General features: G+C 43.4%; 1 protein-coding gene across 5 annotated transcripts in view; it reads right to left on the bottom strand.

Annotated features, from left to right (window-relative positions):
* Positions 1-4,856: 4,856 nt before the first annotated feature.
* Positions 4,857-25,921, bottom strand: part of aatkb (apoptosis-associated tyrosine kinase b) — a 301,371-nt gene continuing 280,306 nt past the window's right edge. For 4 of the 5 annotated variants that reach the window (XM_080209476.1, XM_080209474.1, XM_080209475.1 and 1 more), the window contains 5 exons: positions 21,932-22,081; positions 17,689-21,256; positions 12,825-12,987; positions 9,614-9,841; positions 4,857-5,996 (listed from right to left, as the gene is read on the bottom strand). In XM_080209476.1, coding sequence (XP_080065602.1) covers positions 5,968-5,996; positions 9,614-9,841; positions 12,825-12,987; positions 17,689-21,256; positions 21,932-22,081 — 4,138 coding nt within the window. In that variant the 3' untranslated portion in view covers positions 4,857-5,967. The remainder of the gene's footprint in view (positions 5,997-9,613; positions 9,842-12,824; positions 12,988-17,688; positions 21,257-21,931; positions 22,082-25,921) is intronic. The other variant, XM_080209478.1, reaches the window with a different exon arrangement.

The following is a 25,921-nucleotide window of genomic DNA, read 5'->3' as shown; positions in this document are numbered from 1 at the left end:
ACTCCCTAAGAAATCAGGGAATTGGTGGAAATTTTCACTTTTATGCTTTTAATCTGTCTGTAAAAACCCTCAGAAAAGTTTACACATTGGTGAAGGAGATTTTGAAAGACATCATAATTACAACTAATCACCCACACTGGCCCAAAAACAATCAAAATTTATATTTGTAGGATATCAAAATTTTCCATGAATAATTAACACTCCACATAATTTTACTTTTTTAAAAAAATATTTGGTGTGGTGATACTGTGCCTTTAAGAATTTACGTATACCATGTTTCTTGTAAGGGGTACGTTTAGAATTCTGATCTGTTTCACAAGGTGCTGATTTGTCTAGCAAAATTTTTAAATTGATAGCTGGGAGCACAGGATAAGTAGTCATAAGTTTGTTTTAAACTAAGCTAATGCATATGTCTGTCTACTTAGATTTCCCCTGGGGTTTCAAGTAGAGTTTTGATTAGGTTGATTAACAGGAACAGAGTCATGTGTTTAATGGGAAAAACTTAGCTTGCTGGGAAAACACAGTTTCTCTTTCATTTTTAAAACAAGCTGTTGCTGCCCGGTTCTGAAAGAAGTAAGACTTTTCTTCTTTCTCCAGGGGTTGTCTGAAAGCTCCGAAATCAGCAACCTAGGTACAAACAGGTGGGCCTGTGCTTTGCTGACAATTTTTAGAGGGAGTTTAAGAAAAAAGTTGCTTGATTTGGAACACATAGGGGTGGGTGACTAGTTAAGAATTGCATCTTGTCATGTTTAAGAATGATTCAATGGTTAAATGTTAAGCTATCTGATTTCTTATTGTTAAACTGTGTTGTTAAAATAAAATTTGTTTCAATAAAAGCTTCCCAGTTGTCAGTAGAATCACACCTGGGGTGAAACATCCTCACATTAAATGCCAAAACACAACATTGCTGGGGTCTAGTGTGACTTCATAATACATCTTTAGGTGGCAAGTGAAACAGAGAGAATGGTCCTGACAGAACAAAGAAGAAGAAAGAATAGCTTTGGCAGAACAGAAAGGAAAAGAGAAAGGCAAAAGAGATAAAGAGAGAGAATTAGAACTTCAGGAACTGAAAAGAAAATTTGAACTTGAAATGGTAGAAGTGCCCAAGGCTAAAACTACAAGAATAGCAGCAGAAATGGCAGATGATTTTGAATTGGTTCATAAATCAAGGCTTGCTTTTCAACATCAATTTTAATCTGTAAGGAATAGAAACTGGGGAAATGAAAAATCCTCAGGTGGTAAATGCAAAGGAGATCTCGCTGGAGATAGGAAAGATAATTTGCTACAGGTTAAAAAGGAAACATATAAAGGTGGAAGAAAAATAAAAAGTCTCAGATATTTTCATTGTAATAAAGTCAGGCAAGCAAGGCCACAGTGTTGATGGCTTAAGAAAAGCACTGTAAAGACAGATGTGGTAAAACAGAATTACAGTGAAAACCTGGTGTTGTCAGACTTTTCACTGTGTTTACGCCAGTCCAACGCCAGCATACCCACATCAAAACAGAATAAGCCAGTGGGTTTTGTTGAAGTGGCAAAGGAAACCACGGCTGAAGCTAAAGAATCGCAAAAGAATGTGCAGCCTGGTCAGGGATTGGTCGATAAATAATTCTTTAACAAACTGGCACCTACTTACGTGGATAAGGTTTACTCGTGTATGAGGAGGAGTAGGTCAGGTTAAAATTTTAAGAACTACAGGATCAAATCAATCTCTAATGGTTGGAAGTGGAGATATAGTTCAGAAGGTGTATTGTCAGTAAACAAAGAACAAAGAAAATTACAGCACATGGACAGGTCCTTTGGCCCTCCAAGCCTGCACCGACCATGCTGCCCGACTTAATTAAAACCTCCTATGCTTCCGGGACATCTATTCCCATCTCATTCACGTACTTGTCAAGACACCCCTTAAAAGTCACTACCGTATCCCTTCCACTACCTCCCCTGGCAATGAGTTCCAGGCACCTACCACTTGAGTAAAAAAATTCTGCCTTGTACATCTCTTTTAAAACTTGCCCCTTAAACCTGTGCCCCCTAATAATTGACTCTTCCGCGCTGGGAAAGAACTTCTATCGATTCTGTCCATGCCTCTCAATCTTGTGGATTTCTGTCAAGTCTCCCCTCAACCTCCGTCGCTCCAGTGAGAACAAACCAACTTTCTCCAACCTCTCTTCATAGCTAATGCCCTCCATTTCAGGCAACAACCTGGTAAATCTTTTCTGTACCGTCGCCAAAACCTCCAAGGTGGTGGTATGTGGAGTTCATAGTGAAAAGAGTAGGGTTCCATTATATAAAGATAAGATTGAAGAGTCTGGTCATGTAGTGGTAGGAGTAATAAAGGAATTATCTTGCCAGGAATATAGATTATCCTGAGTAACGATTTGGCTGGGTCACAGATGGCAGTGATGCCTAGTGTGGTTGAAAAGCCAGTGGAAAATCAAAACTTGAGGAGTTTAAGGACATATATCCTGGGATATTTCCTGTGTGGTAATAAGATCACAAAGTCACAGGTTGAGACAGGAGGAGAAATCCAAGAGTAAAGATAAGGAAGTTTAAGTTCTGTTATCAGAAACCCTTTTTTGACCAGATGGTTGATAAAGAACAAGAACAGGGGGAGGATGAAGTGGATGGCTTTAGTTCAGGACAGTTGGCAGAATAGAGCATTTTAACTTGCATAATAATCCATTCTGCTACCTGAAAGTTTAAGTAAAAAAATGATAGTCAACGCCTTCCTGTTTTGCTGTCTCTGGGAATACCTCTATGCAATTGGCTGCTTGCTGACACCATGGTTGCTGCATACCTGGAGACCCCTTGGACTTGGTGCCAGATTTAAGGTAGCACAAGGAAAAGGGAAAGTCACAACTCGGAGATTGCGAGCTCCTTATGAGCAGGTTTCTTCAAGGAAAGCCACTAAATGTTTAGTTGGTAAAATGGAAGAGCTTTTACCCACTCTGTGGGCCAGTGAACATCAAACATAGAATCCTACAGTGCAGAAACAGGGCCCTTTGACCCATCAAGTCTGCACCAGCCACAATCCCACCCAGGCCCTATCCCCATATATTTACCCACTAATCCCTCTAACCTACATATCCCAGGACACTAACGGGTAATTTTAGCATGGCCAATCAACCTAACCCGTACATCTTTGGACTGTGGGAGGAAACCAGAGCACCCGGAGGAAACCCACGCAGACACAAGGAGAATGTGCAAATTCCACACAGACAGAGACCCAAGCCAGGAGTCGAATCCAGGACCCTGGAGCTGTGGAGCAGCATCGCTAACCACTGTGCTACTATGCCGCCCCCCCAGTGTTCACAGTCTCCCTACAGGGGAGATATTTAAATATACACATCACCAAGTCACAAGGAAAGGCTAATTGCTGAGCCAACTCTGTGGATTGGCAGCTGTTCTGACTTCCCGATTCCTGCATTAGGGAAAGGGTAGATGATCAGGATCAGAGAAAGACATGAAAGTTCACTGTCTTCTGAAGAAAATACTTCTGACATTTGATGTGTGATAAATGCTGACCAGAAGGGACTTTTTAAAAATATACTCATCAGTTTCCTCCGATCACGTGTAATCTTCATACAAAGCTGGGTTAGAGAGCAAAGGAAAATCAGACTGAATTTAAAAAAGAAAAAAAATAGGCAGGCATTAACAGGTCTGTCCGTATACTTTAAAAAACACTTGATTCTTAAATAAAATCCACTAATGTGAATGAAATCCAGTCCATCACACAAACCAGCCTCCCACCTCTGTCTACACTTCCCAATCCTCGGCAAAACAGCCAACATAATTAAGGACCTCACACACCCCATTCTCTTTTCCGCCTTTTTCTGTCTGGAAAAAGTAAATAAGTCTTGAGGTCACGTACCAACTGACTCAAGAACAGCTTCTTCCCTGCTGCTGTCAGGCTTTTGAATGGACTTACTTCACATTGAGCTGATTTTCCTCTATACCCTAACTGTGACTGTAACATTACATTCTGCACTCTCTCCTGTCCTTCTCAATGAACGGTATGCTTTGCCTGTATAGCACGCAAGAAACAATACTTTTCACCGTGAACTAGTACATGTGACAATAATAAAATCACATCTGCTGCCTGGATTTCAGATTAACTTGTCCAAGTAGTCTGCAGTCAAATCCACAGTAAATTTATCAAACTGCTCCAGTTACCAATACACCAACTCAGGTATGTTGCAATGAAGTTTCTAAATGATTCGAGATTGCAGAGTCACAAGGAGCAGCAGGAAAAATTTCAACCGAACTTAATTTAAACCTCTCTCCTTTGAGTCGCAACATTACTGCAGAGGCTCCGTTTATCAAATTAGCTTTTGACTGGTTAATTTGCCTTAGATCACAGCCTCACTGTGACAGAATAAGTGAAACTTCGTTTCTGTTTATATAGGAATCCCAAAAGAGAAACGAGCGTTTTATAAGTTGCATTCTGCAATTTGCTCAATTCTCTTTCTATCCCATCAAGAACATTTCCTGCAGTGCACAAAGACAGTTACTGTCGGCAGTAATTAGAGACCTTTGCTTCGGGTGACTAGAGTTAATCCAATTCTGTTTTATCACATGGGAATCTTACCAGCGCCCTGGGTTCAAATCCTGTGCTTCCGTCCACTTCTCTGTGGAAACTCCAAGAGTTTCACCGTGACGGGGTTTAAATTACCCCCGGGTCATCTTGTTATCAGGGACTGGTGCAGAATGACCGAGGGAGAACCTTTGTAGAAGGGAACAGAGATGTAAAAGAGGAGGGGGGCGGGAGGAAGAGATATATCCTGTCCAGCAGAGAAAGGGCCAGGCAGGAAACGAAAAAAAAGAATGTAAGATATTGTAAAAAGTTTATTAGTCTGGCGATTTAAACCACATGCTGCTAGCTAAATGGAAATAAACATTGAAGAGCAGTAATGACCCGTATTGATCATTTATACAAAGTACTAACAGCTGTAACATTTAAAAGACAGCCCTGCTCACTGGCTTCATGCAATTGGTCTTTTTTTTTAAATATAATTAAATGTTGCGTCTGTATAGCTTGATGAGAGAGGCAAAAAACTGCTACATACTCAGCAAGCATCTCCTTTTCTTTAAAATCTGTACTATGACACAATAGCTTAAAGCCATACAGGTAGCAACTAATGTAGCTAGGAGCTGCACAATTTTTACATCTCTTTGGCAACATTTACAATATATTCATCAGTAGTCTGAATGGTTTTACAAAAATAGTATAGAGATTGCAGTTTGACTGATTTTTCTACACTATTCAATATCAAACGCGGAAACACTAAATACTGTGGACTTGAATACTGAGAAGCATCTTCAATGGTACGACATTTGTACGGTGTGACGTGGGCAGAGACAGATTTAGTGAGCCAACTTCGTCCAAGCACTTCTGTCAGATGCCCGAGCAGATGAGAACTATTTAAGCGGGTGGCGTTATTTGCAAAAATGTGGTTCGTTACAAATGGACCCCGAACAGTCTGCAGTGTCTATTTTCCCATGAAACCTTCACAGTTGCTTTGCCCGGGAGATAGCAGATTCTCACTGCGGTGGGCTTGCGACATGTGTGGTGTGGTGTAGTCTCCTCTGTACGATAAATCTTTTTTCCCTTCAGTGGTAATCTGCCCCAGTGGCTTTGGGCGCTGGAATTGAAATGGCCATCACATTTGCTTGCAGTGATCCCCACGCAATCCTGATTAAATACACATCGGCTGGGTAAGGGGAGGGTGCCCACGAGGAGGAGATTTGTGAATTGCACAGCAACTTTAACCACCACAGGTGTTGTAACAAGTGCGTCCATTTGCGCTAGCAGCCAAAACTCGCAATCAAATTGTCCAACAATTCAAAGCAATTTTAAAGTCATTGAGCGAAACATTCATTTGCGATTCTCTTTTTCTCTCTGTCAGATCTTGTCCTTTTGCTTTTTTTTCCCAAAAAATAAAATAAAATTCCAGCTCTGGCCTGTGTGAGTCATTCCCTTTCATCCTCCTCAATCCTGCCTGCAAAAAAATTCAGGAAAAATAGAGGCATTAGTGATGGGATGTCACACAGTGGAGTTCAGCCACTGTTGCAATGTAGGAAAGCACAGTAAGAAGTCTCGCACCAGGTTAAGGTCCAACAGGTTTATTTGGTAGCAGAAGCCACAAGCTTTCGGAGCACTGCCCCTTCATCAGGTGAGTTGCAATTCTGTTCACAAACAGGGCATATATAGATACAAACTCAATTTACAAGATAAATTGAATCAATGTGCACACTGGCCTGAGTCTGCTACAAGTGCGTCAATGGTTATAATGGTCCCAACTCACCTTTTAACAATCTGGAAGATCACACACATTACAGAAATGGGCATCACAACATGGGCAAGGATGGATAGGTACGTGTGCACACATGTTCGCACAGAGTTTCTGCAGACACACTCTGGAGCTGCATCTTACCGCCAGTTTAATGAACAAGGAATGCTGACCTCACCAACTGAAGTAAATAGCACACTGAGCCAGGAACTTGATGGATTGGTGCTGTTACATTTCCCAATGCCTGACTATGTTGCAAGAGGAGGATCTTGAAAAAACATTAAAATTCAATTGCTAAGTCAATTGTATTGAGGCGACAAGGTGGCACAACGGTTAGCACTGCTGCCTCACAGCAATAGGGAACCGGGTCCAATTCCACCTTAGGATACTGTCTGTGAACCTTCTCCCGTGTCCGCGCAAATTTCTTCAGTTTCCTCCCACAATCCAAAAGATGTGCTGGTTAGGTGCATTGGCCGTGCTAAATTCTCCCTCCGTGTACCCAAACAGACACCAGAGTGTGGCAACTAGGGATTTTCACAGTAACTTCATTGCAGTGTTAATGTAAACCTACTTGTGACACTAATAAAAAAAATTTAAACTTTAATCCCCGTGAAGCTGTAAAGTTAACATTTAAAATTTATTTATTAATGTTACAAGTAGGTTTACATTAACACTGCAATGAAGTTACTGTGAAATTCCCTAGTCGCCACACTCTGGTGCCTCTTCAGGTACACGGAGGGAGAATTTAACTTGGCCAATGCACCTAACCAGCACATCTTTCAGACAGTGGAAGGAAACCAGAGCACCCGGAGGAAATCCACACAGACGCAGGGAGAACATTCAGACTCTGCACAGACAGTGACCCAAGCTGAGAATCAAACCCAGGTCCCTGGTGCTGTGAGGCAGCAGTGTTAACCACTGTGCCACCCACAATTCATGGATGAGTAAAGCTGGGAAACTCAGATCAGAAGTCAGAAGATTTGAACTGGGCAAGTTTACACAATGAAAGGTACTTTTTCAAAATCTAGCCTTGTTCACACACAGGGCGGCACAGTGGCCATGCAGAGTTAGCACTGCACCAGGGGCCAAAGTCTGATTCCCAGCTTGAGTCACTGTCTGTGTGGAGTCTGTACATTCTGCCCGTGTCTGCATGGGTTTCCTCTGGGTGCTCCAGTTTTCCCCACAATCCAAAGATGAGCGGGTTAGTTGCATTGGCCATGCTAAATTCCCCCTCCGTGTACCCAAACAGGTGCCAGAGTGTGGCAACCAGGAGATTTTCACAGCAACTTCATTGCAGTGTTAATGTAAGCCTACTTGTGACACTAATAAATAACCATAAACTAATTTCATAAGACACTAATAAATAAACTTTAAACAAGTTGAGATAAGAATTCACATTGATATGAACCTCTGAGTGTGTTCTAAGAATATAGTAAATTCTTTCGAGAGAGTCAGTTTATTTGAGGGGGCCAGTGGTGAATCACTTGAGTAGAATGGGATGGGGTGGGGGAGAGGGATGCAGTGAAATCAGAGGACCCCATCCCTCCATACTGTTTGTTCTTTTGCAGGATGTGGGCATTCCTGGGAAGGCCAACAGTTGTTGCCTCATCCCTCAACGTTTTTGGGACCAAGTGGCTTGCTCATCCATTTCAAGGGCGGTTGAGAGTCAACCAAATTGCAGTGGATTTGGAATCACAGGGTAAGGATGGCAGATTTCCTTCCCTGAAGGACATTAGTGAACCAGATGGGCTTTTATAACAATCAGCAATGGTTGTGTGGTCATCATCACTGAAACCTGCTTTAAATTCCAGGTTATTAATTGCATTCAAATTCTGCAAACTGCTTTTGTGGGAGTTGAACCCTTGCCCCCAAGGACATTACCCAGGCCTCTGGATTACAAGCCTAGTGAGATTACCGCTGTGCCATTATCTCCCCACATGCTGGGACTCACTACGAAACAAACACAAGAGGATCCACAGTAGTCAATTACATTGGGGCAGCACAGTGGCACGGTGGTTAGCACTGCTACCTTACAGCACCAGCCTTGGGTCATGATCTGTGTGGAGTTTGCACGTTCTCCCTGTGTCTGCGTGAGTTTCCTCCAGGTGCTCCGGTTTCCTCCCATGGTCTAAAGATGTGCAGGTTAGGTTGATTGTCCATATTAAATTCACCCTAGTGTCAGGGGATTAACAGGGTTAATATGTGGAGTTACAGAGATAGGGCCTGGGTGGGATTGTGGTCGGTGCAGACCTGATGGGCCAAATGGCCTCCTTCTGCACTGTAGGGATTCTATGACTCTATCTCCTGCCTAAGCAAGGAAAAGCTTGTTCAATTCAAAACCTGGACTATTCAGGATCAGAATAGGGCAGCTGAGGCGAATGTGAAGCCATCTCTCTAACAAGGATAGTGCGGCATTTTTTATGATAAGGAAATACAGAGCATAGGTTTGTATACTGCTTTTATGATATCCTAAAACACTCAACAGCCATTGACCTAGAGTTGCCAACCCTCCAGGATTGGCCTGGAGTTCCCATTAGTTGATCAAGCTCCAAGACACTGCTGTGCGCAGCCCCAGAGAAAAACTGGAACATTGAAAAAGATAGTTTAAAAAAAAACTTTGAACATTTCTCTTTACCAGATATGAAAATATTGAAGATGGGAAGAGAGAGGCTGTTCGGTTGATAGTCAGGCAGCGTCCAATTAAATAATGGGTCTTTTCTGCTTTCTGAAGGCAGGACATCCACTTACAGCATACTGAGAAGCCTGGACAGAGTGAACATGGAGAGGGTGTTTCCACTGTTGGGAGAAACTGGAACGTGAGGGCACGATCTCAGAACCAAACCAAGACGAGGAGGAATTTCTTCAATTCCTAGAGGGTGGTGAATCTGTGAAACTCATTGCCACAGAGGGCTGTGGAGGTCTGATCATTGAGTGTCTTTAAGACAGAGATAGATAGGTTCTTAATCAATAAGGGGATCAAGGGATATGGGGAGAAGGCGGGAGAATGGGGATGAGAATCGTATCAGCCATGATTGAATGGCGGAGCAGACTCAATGGGCCGAATGGCCTAATTCTGCTCCTGTACCTTATGGTCTTATGGTCTACCACAAGGATTGGTATGTTGGCTGCAGCGTGGGGCAATCATTGATAAGACCTCCAGGAATATTTGGAATGCAGTCACCATTGTAAAATAAAGAAACGGCGAGTGCGGAATTGCACTTTTGAAATGCTAATCTTTTTAGAGAAGGATTGTTGAAATCTCCCAGTGTTGCTCACTTTGCAAAAGCCACAGAGTGGCAAAGTTGATTAAAGAAGCTTTCGCTTACCTCCAACTGAGCCAATCTCTGAGTCCAATACATGTGTAATTGAGAACCTGGAGACGGTGGCAGGCGAGACAGTGAAACGGGAGAACCGTGTTATCTGCATCTGATTTTCCTCTGGTCCTGTGGGAACAGCGCTGGAAGCAGCTTCAGATACCAAAGAGGAACCTTCTGCCACTAAGGATGATTTCACTGACACTAAAGGAAAATCATCATCCCACTCAAAGCCTCCACCTGATGCACATGGAAACACAAGAGAAAAGATAAATAAAGGTTGATAAATTAATTATTTATATTTAAAAGTGAGTAGCTTTGTAGTCAGAATTACAATCATCCAGTTGAACCAACTCATTCAGAAGGTCAACTTTTGTAATTGGCTGACTATTTATTTTTCTTAGTGAACTCATGCAGTAAACTTTATAAAGGAAAGAATTTCCTGGATGTGCATAGCATTAAATCTGACACACACATTCTATGATTTTCAGTCTAGACAGAACATTATGAGCTACTTGCATCATTTCCTGATGGATGCTCCTTGTGGGAAAAGCTCCATGCTGGCATCACACAAGTCAAAACTGTAACTATGCATCAACAGAAGGAAGGAAACACCAGGGTCCCAGGAGGATACTTGCTGTGATAAACACATTTTCAGCACCTGTACATTTGCTGCAACAGGCAAGATCCAGCAGCGGGCAACCATGGGTAGGCTACAGCACAGGGATGTATGGGATGTGGTCACAGTGAGAGATATTTAACAATGGGAGGATTAGACAGAAGCTGCTGTAACAAAGAGTGCGAGTCACAATTGACTTGTTGTCTCCTGTGTACCACACCAGACCTCATAGAATTTGTTTGGGAAAAACAGAGAGTTAAGGGAAAGCAGTGGATGTGGTATATTTGGATTTCAAAAAGGTTGTCCACCAGAGAATAAATGAGGCACAGGTCTAAGAGAATTTATCCACACTGGCAGTGAGATTGCTGGAAGGCAGAAACCTGGTTCCTCAGACTGGGAAAGTGTGGGGTTGCTGGCGTTCTACACTGTTTTGGTGCCAATGACCCAGCCTCAAAAAACAAAGGAACAACATTGACATTTTTTCATAACACTGAATTGGGAGGTTTTGGAAATTGTGACAGGGAGACTGAAAGATTGCTGGAAGACATTGATAGATGAACAGGGCAGACACAGTACTATGCAGGAAAATGAAAGAAAACCTTGTCTTATGAAATTAGTTTATGGTTATTTATTAGTGTCACAAGTAGGCTTATATTAACACTGCAATGAAGTTACCGTGAAAATCCCCTGGTTGCCACACTCCAGTGCCTGTTCGGGTACATTGAGGGAGAATTTAGCATGGTAGTAATCAAGGGAGCTGCTTTTTCTTGGGTGGTGTTGATGAACTTCTTGAGTGTTGTTGGAGCTGCACTCAGCCAGGTAAGTGGAGAATGTTACATCACACTCCTGACATGTAGATGGTGGACAGGATTTGGGGAGTCAAGAGGAGAGTTATTCGCTGTTGGATTCCCAGTCTTTGACTTACTCTGGTAGCCATTGTATTTACTTGGTTAGCCAGTTCTGTTTCTGGCCAATGGTAACTCTCAGAATGATGATATGATTGTAAACATACTTTAAACACAGGAACAGGAGTAGGCTATTTAGCCCATCGAGCCTGTTCCACCATTTGATGAGATCATGGCTGGTCTGTGGCCTAACTCCAAATACCTGCCCTTAGGCCAAATCTCTTAATACCTTTGCTTAACAAAAGATTGTGTATCTCAAATTTATAGATAGCAATAGATCTAGTATCAACTACTCTTTGTGGAAGAGAGTTCCAAACCTCTATCATCGTTTGTGTTGAAGTGCTTCCTAACATCTCTCCTGAATGCTCTGGCCCTAATATTTAGACTCTGCCCCTTAATTCTAGAATCTCACCAGTGGAAATAATTTCTCTTTATCTTCCCTGTCTTTTCCTGTTAGTGTCTTAAAGACTTTGATCAATCATCCCTTAACCTTCTAAATTTTAGAGAAAAAAGATCTAATTCATGTAATCTCTCCTCATAATTAAACCCCTTAAATCCAGACATCATTCTTGTAAACTGACACTGCACTGTCTCCAAAACCAACACATCCTTCCTAAGGAGCCCAGATCACACTACTCCAAGTGAGGTCTAACCAGGTTTTGTATAGCTGCAGCATAACTTGTGTATCCTTATATTCTCGAGATATCAAGACCAGCATTTTATTAGCCTTCTTGATTATTTTCTGTCATCTATGCACCTGAACCCTCAAGTCTCTTTGAAGATCTACTTCAGAACATCTAGAACATACTGTGATTTGTCCTTTCTCAGTCCAAAATGAATAACCTCGAATTGCTTAGATTGAAATCCATTGCCAAAGTTTTGCTCATTCACCTAGTCTATCAATATCACACTGGAGGGGGTGCAGAGGGGATTCACCAGGATGCTGCATGGCTTGGAACATTTAAGTTATGAAGAGAGGTTGTATAGGCTTGAATTGATTTCTTTGGAGCAGAGGAGGCTGAAGGAGCCATCTGATTGAAGTGTACAATATTATAAGGGACATGGACAGAGTGGAGAAGGTGCAGCTGTTCCCCGGAGTTGAAGGGTCAGTGATGTGGGGACATAGGTTCAAGATGAGGGGCAGGAGGTTTAGCAGGGATGAGAGGAAAAACTTTTTTACCCAGAGGGTGGTGATGGTCTGGAATGCGCTGCCTGGGAGGGTGGCAGAGGCAGGAGTGCCTCACACCCTTTAAAAAGCATCTGAATGAGCACTTGGCACGTCATAACATTCAGAGCTATGGGCCAAGTGCTGGCAGATGGGATTACGTGGGAGTTTAGCAGTTTCTAATGGACCCAACGGGCTGAAGGGTATCTGTGTGTTTCTATGATTTTATGAATATGCCAATAATATGGATACTTGGAGAAACTACAAGATAAATCTTTCTCTCATCTATCTATGCAGCAGCATAAAAATGTGTTTAGGATTCAGTTGGAAAGATGATCTGAGGGGATTTTCACTAATATTTACAATGGTGCTGCACATACTTGCTCTGGGCTCCCAGATTCTATACAGTGCCTATCAGGTAATGTCTGCAAAATTCTTCTATCAATGATGGAGCAGAATTGAATCTTTCTCAATCTGCAGCACATTGTGAACGTATCACTTCAAACTGGGAGCTGCTTATGAAATTCAGATTACTTTCTTCAGGGAAGTTTCCGTCCGATGAACTGTTGGAGGAATTCTGTCTCTCTGTTGCCGTGGAAACGCCGGTGCTTCTGCTTTGCGAGTGTTCAGGATGGTGTTGAAACGTTGGGTCAACTTCCGGAATGTTCTGCTCACTTAGTTCACCCGTTGGACTTTCCTGGAACAAAATAAGAAGACATTTGAGGATACTCCAGTACGTTTGCCAGTGTCCGGCGCGGACTCTTTCCCAGGAAGGAGCTCTGGAAGGAAGCAAGCAAAAGACTGGGACACAGCTGGAGTTAGTACTGAGGTGGAGAGCTGTGGCAGGGAATGGATGGGAGAGCACAGGACAACTGGGCACAACATCAGAGGGCACAAAGGGTGCAGTTACCAGCAGGGGCTTTTTTGGTCAATTGTGAATGCATCTGTTCTACATTAAGCTGTTGGATACCAACCTTAAGATGAGCTCAACCCTGAAGTAAAAGGTGTGGGCGGTTGCACTATCAGCCAATGGGGAGAAGGCTTTCCTAAGGTGTAGGCTATTGATTTTGTGTTTGTCTGGATAAGTGAGATTGGAAAGTGAGGTAGGGAGGTAATATGTTACTTTTTTTCATTTGTGCGATATGGGTGTTGCCAGTTGGCCAGCATTTCTTGCCCATCCCTAGTTGCTCTTATTCAGAGGGCAGTTGAGAGTCAACCACATTGCTGTAGCTCTGAAGTCATATGTAAACCAGACTGGGTAACTATGGCAGATTTCCTTCCCTAAAGGACCAGATAGATTTTTCCAACAATGGTCATCAGTAGATTCCTAATTCCTGCCATGGCAGGATTCGAACCCGGGTTGCCAGAACATTAGCTGAGCTTCTGGATTAATAATCTGATGATAATATCACTAGGCCATCGCCTTGTGAATTGTTAATTTGTTTACACAATTATCATTCAGTGCTTATTTTCCAGGCTAAATAAGGTCCAGGTATCTTCTGAGAGGGCAGTTGGATGAATGAGGCAAAACAGATCACCTGATTGTAATGGTATTGTCATTATAACTGGAAGAGATTGCCTCTATATATTCTATGGTTAGGGAAGCAGTTATAGGTCAATATTGAGGTTAACAATCCAGGCATCAGCTCTAGCAGAGTGAATGGTTAAGATGCCATCAGGAATGGATCACCCAGGGCAGATAAGGTCATAGAAAACTTACAGTGCAGAAGGAGGCCATTCGGCCCATCAAGTCTGTACTGACAACAATCCTATCCAGGCTCTATCCCCGTAATCCCACATATTTACCCTGCTAATCCCTCTAACCTATGTTTTCCAGGACAATAAGGGGCAATTTATTTAACATGAACAATGTCTCTAACCCACACATCTTTGGACTGTGGGAGGAAACTGGAGCACCTGGAGAAAACCCACACAGACACAGGAGGAACGTGCAGACTCCTCACAGACAGTGTGGAGATTATGGTTGATCTGATTGTAATGTCAACTCCACGTTCCTGCCGATCCCCTGTAACTTTTCATCCCCTAGCTATCTATCTATACTTTGCCTTTCAGTGTTTCTGTGGTTACATTACATATCATTCCACTTTAACACATCTAAAGCAGTTTTACCGCAGGAACTTGTGAAATCTGAATTCAGTAATGTAGGGGACGATTTTAATGAATTAACTTGGCAGGAGGCTGATAGGATCAACCCTCCCCTGGACCATCCAAATGCATCCCATCTTCCCAATTTAATGGCAGTTAAATCTGATGCCACTAGTTTCCCGGGCACCCGGGAGAAACATAAGATGTTCAGCATCTGGGCGATGGTCGTAGTTTGAGCTGTTTCTCGTGTTCCACTTGTGGAAGTGGCCAAATCTTCCCCGTCCCATTCCCGAATGGTTGAGGGGTAGCCTTGGCTTTCTGTGGGAGGCTGAAACCGGGGACTTCACCAGTTATGGCGATTGGCAGATTGCACTTGGGTAGGTTTGAGATGGGTCAGGAGGTGAGCCATAGAGAGGAAGGGCTGTCGTCCATTCGTAGCGGGGGGGAGGGAGGCTTTCAGAAGGGGCAATGGGATTTCAGACAGATTGGTTTTGTGAGGTCCAGTGTCAACAGGGTGCTTTAAGTGTCAGCGGGGAAGATGTCTTCCTGTGGGCATCGGGAGGTTCAGTATGTGCTAACACAGGAAGGAGACAGAATGTTCGAATCGCATTTATCCACCCTGTTCCCATACCTCTTTTCTTTCAGCCACCTCTCCAGTTTAAACCTGAACATTTTTTAACCCAACTGCAAACACAGGCAGTACATTTCCCAAAGACACATAGAAACATAGAAAATAGGAGCTGGAGTAGGCCATTTGGCCCTTCAAGCCTGCTCTGCTATTTATTATGATCATCTAACTATGGTCCTCCTGTTAAAGCAAGTTTTCCAACATGGAAACCTACAAACTAATGCTGCAAAGCAGGTGACCAAACCTGGGCCATTAGAATTAGAATCCAAGCATTAAAAACCCACTGGAAAATGGATCATTGCCTTTGAGATCTGATCAGTTGAATCTTAGAGATGTGACTGGTTGAAGGGACAGTGGTTTCTGCACTCAGAGATGTTTCTATAGTATTACAGACCATTAAGGGAGGCGATGGCCTAGTGGTGTTATCACTAGATTATTAATCCAGAAACTCAGTTAATGTTTTGGTAACCTGGTTTCGAACCCCGCCGCAGCAGGTGGTGGAATTTGAATTCAATAAAACATATCTGGAATTAAGAATCTACCGATGACCGTGAAACCATTGTTGATTGTTGGAAAAACCCATCTGGTTCATTAATACCCTTTATGGGAGGAAATCTGCCGTCCTTACCTGGTCTGGCCTACATGTGGCTCCAGAGCCACAGCAATGTGGTTGATTCTCAACTGCCCTCCAAGGGCAACTAGGGATGGGTAATAAATGCTGGCCAGCCAGTGGTGCCCATGTCCCATGAATGATTAAAAAAAAACTGTATAACCATAAGGACACATATGCACAGAAATGCAAGATTCTTAAAATAATAGATTGTTTTCATTTAAAATATCTGTGACGAAATATTGCAATGTTTAAATATTCAGCAATTGACAAGACAGTCTGCAAAATGAAATCTACACTTTAATATTGCACAATGTCAAGTAAGTCTGATTGTACCATGTTAAAATGGAAATAAACTGAACCAGGTTAGAAATTCTATGACAGCACGTGCATTAACAGCATTGAATATCAATACTTGGTTAGCTGAGGGATCATGAACAAGGGATCACAGCTCCATGATTCTCACCAACTTTTACAGATGCACCATAGAAAGCATTCTTTCTGGTTGTATCATAGCTTGGTATGGCTCCTGCTCCGCCCAAGACCGCAAGGAACCACAAAGATTTGTGAACGTAGCCCAGTCCATCATGCAAACCAGCCTCCCATCCATTAATTCTGTCTACACTTCCCCCTGCCTCGGAAAAGAAGCCAGCATAATTAGGGATCCCACGCACCCTGGACATTCTCCCTTCCACCTTCTTCTGTCGGGAAAAAGATACAAAAGTCCGAGGACACATACCAACCGACTCAAGAGCAGCTAGTTCCCAGCTGCCATCAGACTTCTGAATGGACCTATCTTGTTCTACATCCTAGCTATGACTGTAACACTACATTCTGCATTCTCTCTTTTCCTTCTCTGTGAACGGTATGCTTTGTTTGTATAGCACTCAAGAAATCATACTTTACACTGTATACAAATACAAATGACAATAATAATCATAGAATCGACAGAATTCCTAAAGTGCAGAAGGAGACTATTTGGCCCATCAAATCTGTACTGACAACAATCCCACCCAGGCCCTATGCCCATAAATCCATTTATTTAACTCGCTAATCTCCCTGACACTAAGGGGCAATTTAGTATGGCCAATCCACCTATGGGGGAAGGGGTGGGGCTTAAATTGCCTGCAAGCCTGCTGTGGCAGTAGAGGGCACCATTGCGCATGTGCAGACCTCTGTGGCTGCACATTTGCAATGGCAACCAGCAAAGGCCTGACAGGTCTGAGAGAGAGAAACCTAACAGGCCTCTCTACTTGTTGCTGTTGGCCTCAGCCCAGCAACTACCCTCAGCTATTGCTGGGGCCCGCAGCTGATTGCAAGCCCCATCCCGCCTGAAAATATTGCCACCCCAGCCACCCAGACTGATTGCCCTCCCCGCCCCCACTTCTCAAATGGTTGCCTCCCTCCCACACCGCTTGCCAGCAGAGTGGCAGCGGGGCCTCTGCAGTGCCACCCCACCCCACCTAATGACCCCCCCCCCTCAGACCCCACTCCTTTGACACTGCCTGGTGCCCGGTGGGCTGTGCCAGGGCGCTCAGTGGGCAGTGAGAGGGTGCCAGCTCTGTGAGAAGGATTCCCAAAGACTCACAACCCTCTGAGAGAAGAAATTTCTCCTCATCCCAGTCTTAAATTGGTGCCCCTTTGTTCTGAGATTTTGCCCTCTTGTCTATGTCTGGGAGATAAGCAGCAGAAGCTACTTGGCCAATTAAATGCATCTTTCCTGAGAAAATTGGACTCCCCTCAATTAAAGCACCCATCTGTCCTTTAAATGGTTGGTGGGATTTTGCTTCCATTACCTTACTGAGAAAACCATATCCAGTATTCTTCAAAGCTTGCATGAAGTGCTTTTTGGTGTTAGGCACATGCTAAGTTTTATATCCACAAGTCACCTCATCTTAAAGTTGTGGTTCATCTTGAAATTGTGCTTTGGATTAGTCTTATTTTACATTCTGATAGACATTAATTTGTGCTTGATGGCTGATTAGATAACTTACTATCTAAGCAGGGACATCAATCTATTAAAATAAAACAAAATGGTTTCGGATCCTCTGTACCTGGTCAAACAGATAGACGGTGACGTCATCATAGAAAGACACCGCTTTTTTCTTTCGGTCAAGATCATCACAAAAGGCCTCGCACACCAAATTCGGCAACTTTAGAAGGCTTCTCAGATTCTTCCCATCATCTTTCTCTGTTACAATAATTGGAACAGTGGGAATTTCCTCCTCACTCTCTTCACTGTGCTCCTGAATGTTATAGATGCCAAGTTCCTCATCGGAGTCATCGCTTTCATCATCGTCCTCATCTTCTTCATCTCCTTCCTCCCCATCGAAAGCCTGTCGGGACTCCTTCTTAAGGCCCAGTGAAGGAAGCTCTAATGACAATTGAACGGACTGGATTTTGGGAACAATGCAGCTCTCCAACTTTTCTTCAATGTTCAAAGAATACGGCTGGAATTTCCTCATTTCAGAATCAGTGCATTGAAGTCCAACTGCATCACTATCTTGTTCAGATAGCTGCTCTTCCAGTATTAACTCTGTCCCATCAAAGATGCAACCTGACGTTTTGTGAAGGCACCCCTTCTTATGTAAAGATACCTGTTTCTTTACCAGAAGATCCTCTGAATTATAATTGCTCTGCACAAATTCATCCTTGTCTATCGAATTAGAGCAACCTGCTTCCTCCAATGTCTGTCTACAAACAAAATAGTCAGCTTGAAGTGCTTTTTTCTCACTCTCAATTTCTAAGTCCTGGTCACAAAACCCCTCATTTGTTACAGGACTTCTTAACTTTGCCGTCTGCTCATTTTCTGTTTCAGTCAACGCAACTGCCTCTGAGTTACTGAATGTTGGGGTGACTTCTTTCTCAATGAGAATGGAAACATCTGCGGAGAAGCCCTTTGTGCTGCTTACCAAGCTGTCTGCAGGATCAAACTGGATCAGATTGCAATGCTCTAAATTTCTACCTGTACTCGTCAAGCTTCCAGTTTGCTTCAGGTCAGCATCTAGCTGCTCTGAAGTGCTGAGATGCGTACATTCATTCTGCCGTGCAGGAGTCTTTGCAAGGCGTTCTTCACTCAGTTCCATTAGGTCAACGTCATCCTGCATCAGATCATCTTTTTCCGAATCTAAGGTTTGACACCTTTCTGACTCGGCATCATAATCCGAGAAGTATGCCGAGTCCCTGTAGGGATTCTTTTCATCAATGGGCTGTGATTCGGAGTCATGTGACATTTCCGCGTCATCGCTGCTGCCCACCTTCATCACCGTAACGTTACCGGCTTTGCTTATTTTGGTGAACAGCTCAGGGTCCTTCTGTTCGACTGGCTCTTTCAAGACAAATTCGGGGGACTCAAAATTCTCCGTGTCGTAGCCACTGTCAGCAGCCTTAGGTTGGAGCGATGAGTAGTGTGACGTCGGACTGTACATTTCGCAGGAACTGGTTGTCGATGGGATGTCAAGCGACTCGAGTGAATCTGGCGTCCCCACCAGTTTCTGCAGAGATTTGTGAGAGAGGACAATGTCACTATTCTCATAGTCTTGGGTTAGATCTGTGAATATTCCGGAAGTGATATCAGTTTCATCTTCATCGCTGCACACATCAGTTTCAGTGAAGCTTATACTGGACAGGGTCTTTACAGGAGAGCTATCAGGGTCCTTCAATTCGATATCAGGTGAAAGGCAATTTTCACTCTTATCGGCCGTTTCGAACTGGGACGAACTTGTCGAGTCTCTTGCTGCAGCTTGCACTGGGTACGGATCATCGACCATTTCCAGTTCTGAATGGACGGTGTTGCTATCTCTAGTTTCCGCTTCAATCTGCAATTGGGTGGGACTGTGAACCCCTTCTCTATCATTCTTTAATGGATTAGTCTCTTGAACAATGACTTCCAGCTGATCATTCATACTGGCTCCGTCCACATCCTGTCCCGGCAAACTTACTTCACTCCCCTCAGCCTGGGCCCTGGTTTTGCCATAGTCACCAAGAGCGCAGCCCTTCACGGCCACGCCCAGTAACGGGTCAACAAGCTCGTCACTTCGTGAAGCTTGCAATCTATCTGAAATGAGACTCGGATTGCCCTCCTGCTGGCTTACTCGATATAAAGTGGTAAAAAGCCCATCCTTCTCCTCAGTGACGGAGAACGGCTGATCAAAACTTTGACCCTCCTGGCTGACCTCTTTGCCCTTTGCCCTCCAGTTACAGCTCCCACTCTCTGCTTCAGCAGCATGGCCCACCCTGGAGCTGTGTGCATCGACTGTGTGGGGGAAAGGGAGCGGGGCGACATTCCCCAGCTTGGACGAGTCTAGTTCCGAAAATTCCATCGGGAGCTTTCCACAAAAGAATTCAGTGCCTTTAGTTTCCTGCTCCTGAGGTTGTTTGGTTAAATCCATCCTGTTGTTACTCAAGAAGCTATTGGACGCCCATGATTTTATCTCTGAGGGCAATAGGCTTTTATCTTCGGTCAAGAATGTCCTTGTAGATAGTGCTGTAACCTTTTTGGCTGGAACGTTTATCTGTGAGGGGTCACCGACTGCAAGAGTTTTCACAGCGTCCAAATCATCGACTGAATGTAATGTTGTATTTACAGATTGCGCAGAATATTTAAACTCTTCAGCAGCAGGTAGTTGGCAGGTTTTATTTGACTCAGCCTCATCCAGTTCATCGTAAGAGGATACAAGTAAAGAACAAGAATCTCTGAAGGTACTCGTTACCAAAGGAGATATTCCCATAGGGTCCTCGCCACTGTTTTCTCCAGGGCTGTGGATTTTCCAATCGTTACTACTTTCAGAGTAATTCTTTAACAAATATTGATTCGCATCATCCACTGTGAAATGTTCATAGTAAGTTTGGCTCTTATTCTTGCTGAAGTACTGGCTGTCTTCCCAGGAATCTTGGGGCATCGAAGACACCTGGCCCAGGAGAGGTTCCATGGTTAGGGAGATGGTTGGGCTGTTCTCACAGTCATCGACAGTGTCCCTTCCTTGCCAAGAAGATGACTCCACCTGTAAGCTTGCATCATACTCAGGGCTATAGGAGCACATCGTATAGTCCAGATCCATGTTACATTCAATGGGTTCCTCTATACGTATGTAATATTCTCCAGTTACTGAAGGGCTGTGCGCACTAATGACCGGCACAACACCAGGAGGCTGCAGATTCTGCGGAATGTTAGACTGCTGCTTGGATTCATAGAAGGAGTTTGAGGAGACAGGGGAAACACTCAAACTTAGCCTTCCCGACGCACTGTTCGGAAAGTAGATTTCCTGGTACTGGGCGCTGCCGTGGCCCAGCCCCGCGGAGGACGGTGGAAAATTATCCATTTGCGTGTGGTCCCACTTGTACTCAAAGTTAAGGCCTTGACTGGTCTCAGTGACCGTCAACACATCGTCCACCTCAGTGTGAAACCCATCCGTTCCAAACTGCTCCAGGAGTGGAAAGGACGAGACTTCAGCGGTGTGGCTGGTACTCGAGCCACTCGGTTTCATTGCATTCCAGCGCTTCTCAAACTCTTCCTCGGCCTCACTGGAAGCTTTTGCACAAAGATAACTGAGGAGCAAATGGACTTCATCTGCTGTGGGTCTTTGCTCTGGTTGCAGCCAACAGAACTGCATCACCTCGTACCTATAACACAACACAAGAGGTTTAAGGAATAGCTTCGGTCGATGACATGACTAAATGTCTACGCATTTCTGCAAAGAATGTCATTAGTTCCCATCTTTAGACTAATGTACAATTTTGAAAAAGCAAAGGGCGGCACAAATTAACAGAATCTACTTTTCAAATGATTATGAAGACTGGTGTTAAAAATGCATTTAAGTTACAGCATAATTATAATCTACAGCAGTTTATCGATCATTTACAAATGATGGTAATTTATGATAATTGCGCAAAGACATGGCTGATAGACTTCTAATACTAATGGATGTGTATAATTACTTGATGCTTTTTTGCAGTGATTTATAAAGATGGTTCTCAGCAAGTCTGCCAGCATCTGTAAGGAGAGAAAAGAGCTGATGTTTCAAGTCCCTCTGGGGTCATCTGGACTCAAACCGTCAGCTCTTTTCTCTCCTTACAGACGCTGCCAGACCGGCTGAGATTTTCCAGCATTTCCTCTTTTGGTTTCAGATTCCAGCATCCGCAGTAATTTGCTTTTATAAAGGTGATTGTTGTGCACGGGAATCTGCACTAAGTTAAGATTAGGCTGGATTCATTTATTCATTTCATTAAAGGCCATATCCCCCTGTTACTGGTTATCTAAATCATCAGCGAAGCTAGAGATGCAAACTGTTGCCTTACCATCGGTCAGAGAGTGGCAGGTTCAGCAGGGGTTTTGGCAGTTTGAGTTGCTGCTCTTTAATAGCATACGTAAGCACCTCCTTATCCGAGCACCGATGATAGGGCTGGTTCCCGAACTCAAACAGCTCCCATAAAGTTACGCCCAGCGACCTGTACATCGTAAAGAATGAGAGAGTCAGAACAAAGGAAGGCAACCGCCACCAACTGCAATTCCTATAAATCCCAAAGTTACCCACGGACAACAGAAGAATTTTCACCTTCAACTAAGTTTTACTTATCCATTCACAAGCCGTGGGCACCAGTGGCAGGGCCAGTTTCAGAAGGGAGGTGATGACAAAAGAGTTAAGTTTTAAGTTTATTTATTATAGATTCCCTACAGGATCACAGAATCCCTACAGTGCAGAAGGGGGCCATTCAGCCCATCGAGTCCGCACTGACCACAATTCCACCCAGGCCCTATTCCTGCAACCCCACATATTTACCCTACGAATCCCCCTGACACTACAGTCAATTTAACATGGCCAATCAGCCTAACCTGCACATCTTTAGTGTCACAAGTAGGCTTACATTAACACTGCATTGAAATTACTGTGAAAATCCCCTAGTCGCCACACTCCGGCGCCTGTTCAGGTACACTGAAGGAGAATTTAGCATAGCCAATGAACCTAACTAGCATGTGTTTTGGACTGTGAGGGCACCAAAAAGAAACCCACGCAGGCATGGGGAGAACATGCAAACTCCACACAGACAGTGACCCACGCCAGGAATTGAACCTTGGTCCCTGGCGCTGCGAGGCAGCAGTACTAACCATTGTGTCATCACGTTGCCTTTTTGATGATCTGGCCACAGATTTCTTGCTCTACCTACAGATCACATTGGCCATTGAACTAAGCACTGAAAACTACATTAATGCAGAGAGACAATACTGTACCAAAATCAAAGGAAAGTTTGGAATGTTACTTGGAAACATTTATCTTGTCTGAATTAGCAACATTAATTCAGAGTTCTGGATGGTGAAATAATTCAGCTGTTCACTTATTTAAATCTCTACAATCATTAGCTAATTACTTATATGTGTCGGTATGAGAGATACGGGGACATTTGATACTCTCCACTGACTGATACTCTCTCAGGTAGTTTGCTTGTTGGGGAGAGGGGGCCGTTGTGAAATAGTGTTTATAGAGACTTAGTCACATTAATATTTAATCGATAGCGTTTACATAATAATTAATCACACAGCATGTAGTGATGTTTTGTGAAGGTTTGCGGTGCACAAGGGATAAAAATTTAACTGAGAGTATAATTAAACTAACAGAGGAAAGCCCTTTATTTGCTAAGTTCTTAGAATCCCTACAGTGCAGAAGGAGGCGATTCTGCAGTGACTCTCTGAAAGAACATCCTACCCAGGCCCTCACCTCTGCTGTATCCCCATAACCCCACACATTCAGCCCATTGAGTTCTGCACCAACTCTCCAAAAGAGCATCTTACCCAGACTCTGCCTATCCCCATAAGCCCACACATTTACCATGGCTAATGCACCCAGCCTACATGTCTTTGGACACTAATGGGCAATTTAGCATGGCCAATCCACCTAACCTGCATATCTTTGGACTGTGGGAGGAAACCGGAGCACCTGGAGGAAATCCATGCAGATACATAGAGAACATGCAAACTCCGCACAGGCAGTCACCCAAGGCTGAAGTGAACCGGGGTCCCTGGCTCTGTGAGGCAGCAGTGCTAACCACTGTGCTACCGTGCCAAAATACATCTCCAGAGTCTTAATATCTTTAATCTGTGCATTCCTTTTTTCTGTTTTAGATTTCGCCTTTTCTCACATTTGCGATTTATTTTTCTCATAATTACTATGGTCTTTAACCACTTATAAAAAGCACTGACTTTTCACTGAGTACAAAATTGCCAATGTTAAGAGGGGCTGCAGACATGTGCGTGATGTTATCGCTGCATGTCGGGATCAGCTAAGAACAGCAACTGATTCCTGTTGTGGTTTTGTTCCCTGGGAGGCTCCATGAGGATTACCACTTAATGAACCAGCTAACAGCCTGAAAACCGAGGCAATAGCGCAGATCAAAAATCCATTCAATCTTGGACCAAAATCTGGGTCCCTAGCTTTAGACTCTGAGTTGATATAATGGGGTGTAGTCAGAGCTAGCAAGGCTAGCATTTGCTGCCCATCCCCAAATTCTCTTGAATTGAATGGTAATTAAGAGTCAACCACATTGCTGTGAATCTGGGCGTAGACCAGACCAGGTAAGGCCAACAGATTTCCTTCTCTAAAGGACATTAGTGAACCAGATGGGGTTTTACAACAATCGACAATGGTTTTAAGGTTATCAGTAGACTCTTAATTCCAGGCTTTAGTTTGACTGTTGGGATAAATCAGAAAAAAAGGACATTGAGTGTAATCTTCCACCCCTTCCACCACAGGAACGGTAGCAGGTGAGACCGGAACATGCAAATGTCCGTTGATCTTGGGCGGGGTTTTCCAGTCTTGGGGCCAAGCGTGACTAGAAAATCCCACCCTTTCACTTTTATCTTAATTCAACCCCAACTGCCTAATCTCCACATTCATCTTTGTTTTACAGGCAAACTCATTCTTCTGAAAGAAGGTGGAACATTGCACCCATTGCCAGCTTCATTTTGAGATGAGATTAAGTGGGGTTTGTATATAGCTCTTCTCATTCTGCTCTGTCAACGTATCTTCACTCACCTGGGTGTCAGGAATGCCTACCAAAGCAGCGGAGAGCCACCTTAATTCCAAACAAATCACCTTCATGATGGTTTTGAATGAAACTATTCCCATTACTACTGAGCAGGCAATTATAAAAATGACGGCTGGTTCATGATTCTACCATAGTGACAAATGAGTTGAATTTTAGCAATTGACACGGGAGAGATTGCATTAGTAAGGCCACGTTTGGAATACTGTGTACAGTTCTGGTCACTCTATTATAGAAAGGAAATTATTGAACTAGAAAGAGTACAGAAAAAATTTACTAGGAAGCTCCTGGACTTGATGGTTTGAATTATAAGGAAAGGTTGGATAGGCTGGGACTGTTTTTCCCTGGAGGGTAGGAGGCTCAGGGATGATCTTATAGAGGTCTATAAAATAATGAGGGACACCGATCAGCTAGATAGTCAATATCTTTTCCCAAAGGTATAGGAGTCTAAAACTAGAGGTCAGAGGTTTAAGGTGAAAGGGGAGAGATACAAAAGGGTTCAGAGGGGCAATTTTTTCACACACAGGGTGGTGAGTGTCTGGAACAAGCTGCCAGGGGTAATAGTAGAGGCAGGTACAATTTTATCTTTTAAAAAGCATTTAGACAGTTACATGGGTAAAATGGGTATAGAGGGACATGGGCCTAATGCGGGCAATTGGGACCAGCTTAGTGGTTAAAAAAAGGGCGGCATGGACAAGTTGGGCCAAAGGGCCTGTTTCCGTGCTGTAAATCTCTATGCCTCTATAGCATGATCATCTACCATGACGCTAACTACATAATTGCTGATTGTAAAAGCATCCAGAGACATGGCTACCTTATCGCCTTCTAATCAATTGTGCAACCTCCAGATTTATCTGGAGTCTGTTGGCTTATTATCAGATCACGAACAAGGATTAATATTTGATCACTAAATTTGACAACTGAACTTACCCTTTTTACCTTCCCATTACAGTCTAGGTTAGATCAGACTGAAAATATAACTCTGGCTACAGGTTATGGAGTGTAAAAGAAAATATAAATCACTGAAGTCAAAATCTGACACTTAATAAATAAATGAATTGGTTTGTATTGACAGTTTCTTCTCCAGAATCTCATCGCGGGCAATAAACAGAGATATTTAAAATGTGAGAGAGATTTGGCAGTGACAATGATATATACAACAATATGCTGAAAAGACTGCATGATATATTCTTATCACCAAGAGAATTGAAATTTATCACTTACTCCAGCACTTGCAAACCTTATTTTGTA

The sequence above is a fragment of the Carcharhinus amblyrhynchos genome, chromosome 21 (assembly GCF_965287045.1).
Source record: "Carcharhinus amblyrhynchos chromosome 21, sCarAmb.v2.hapA, whole genome shotgun sequence".
NCBI classification, from domain to species: Eukaryota; Metazoa; Chordata; class Chondrichthyes; order Carcharhiniformes; family Carcharhinidae; genus Carcharhinus; species Carcharhinus amblyrhynchos.
Note: the sequence above shows the minus strand (reverse complement) of the source record. Positions and strands in the feature narration are given on the sequence as shown.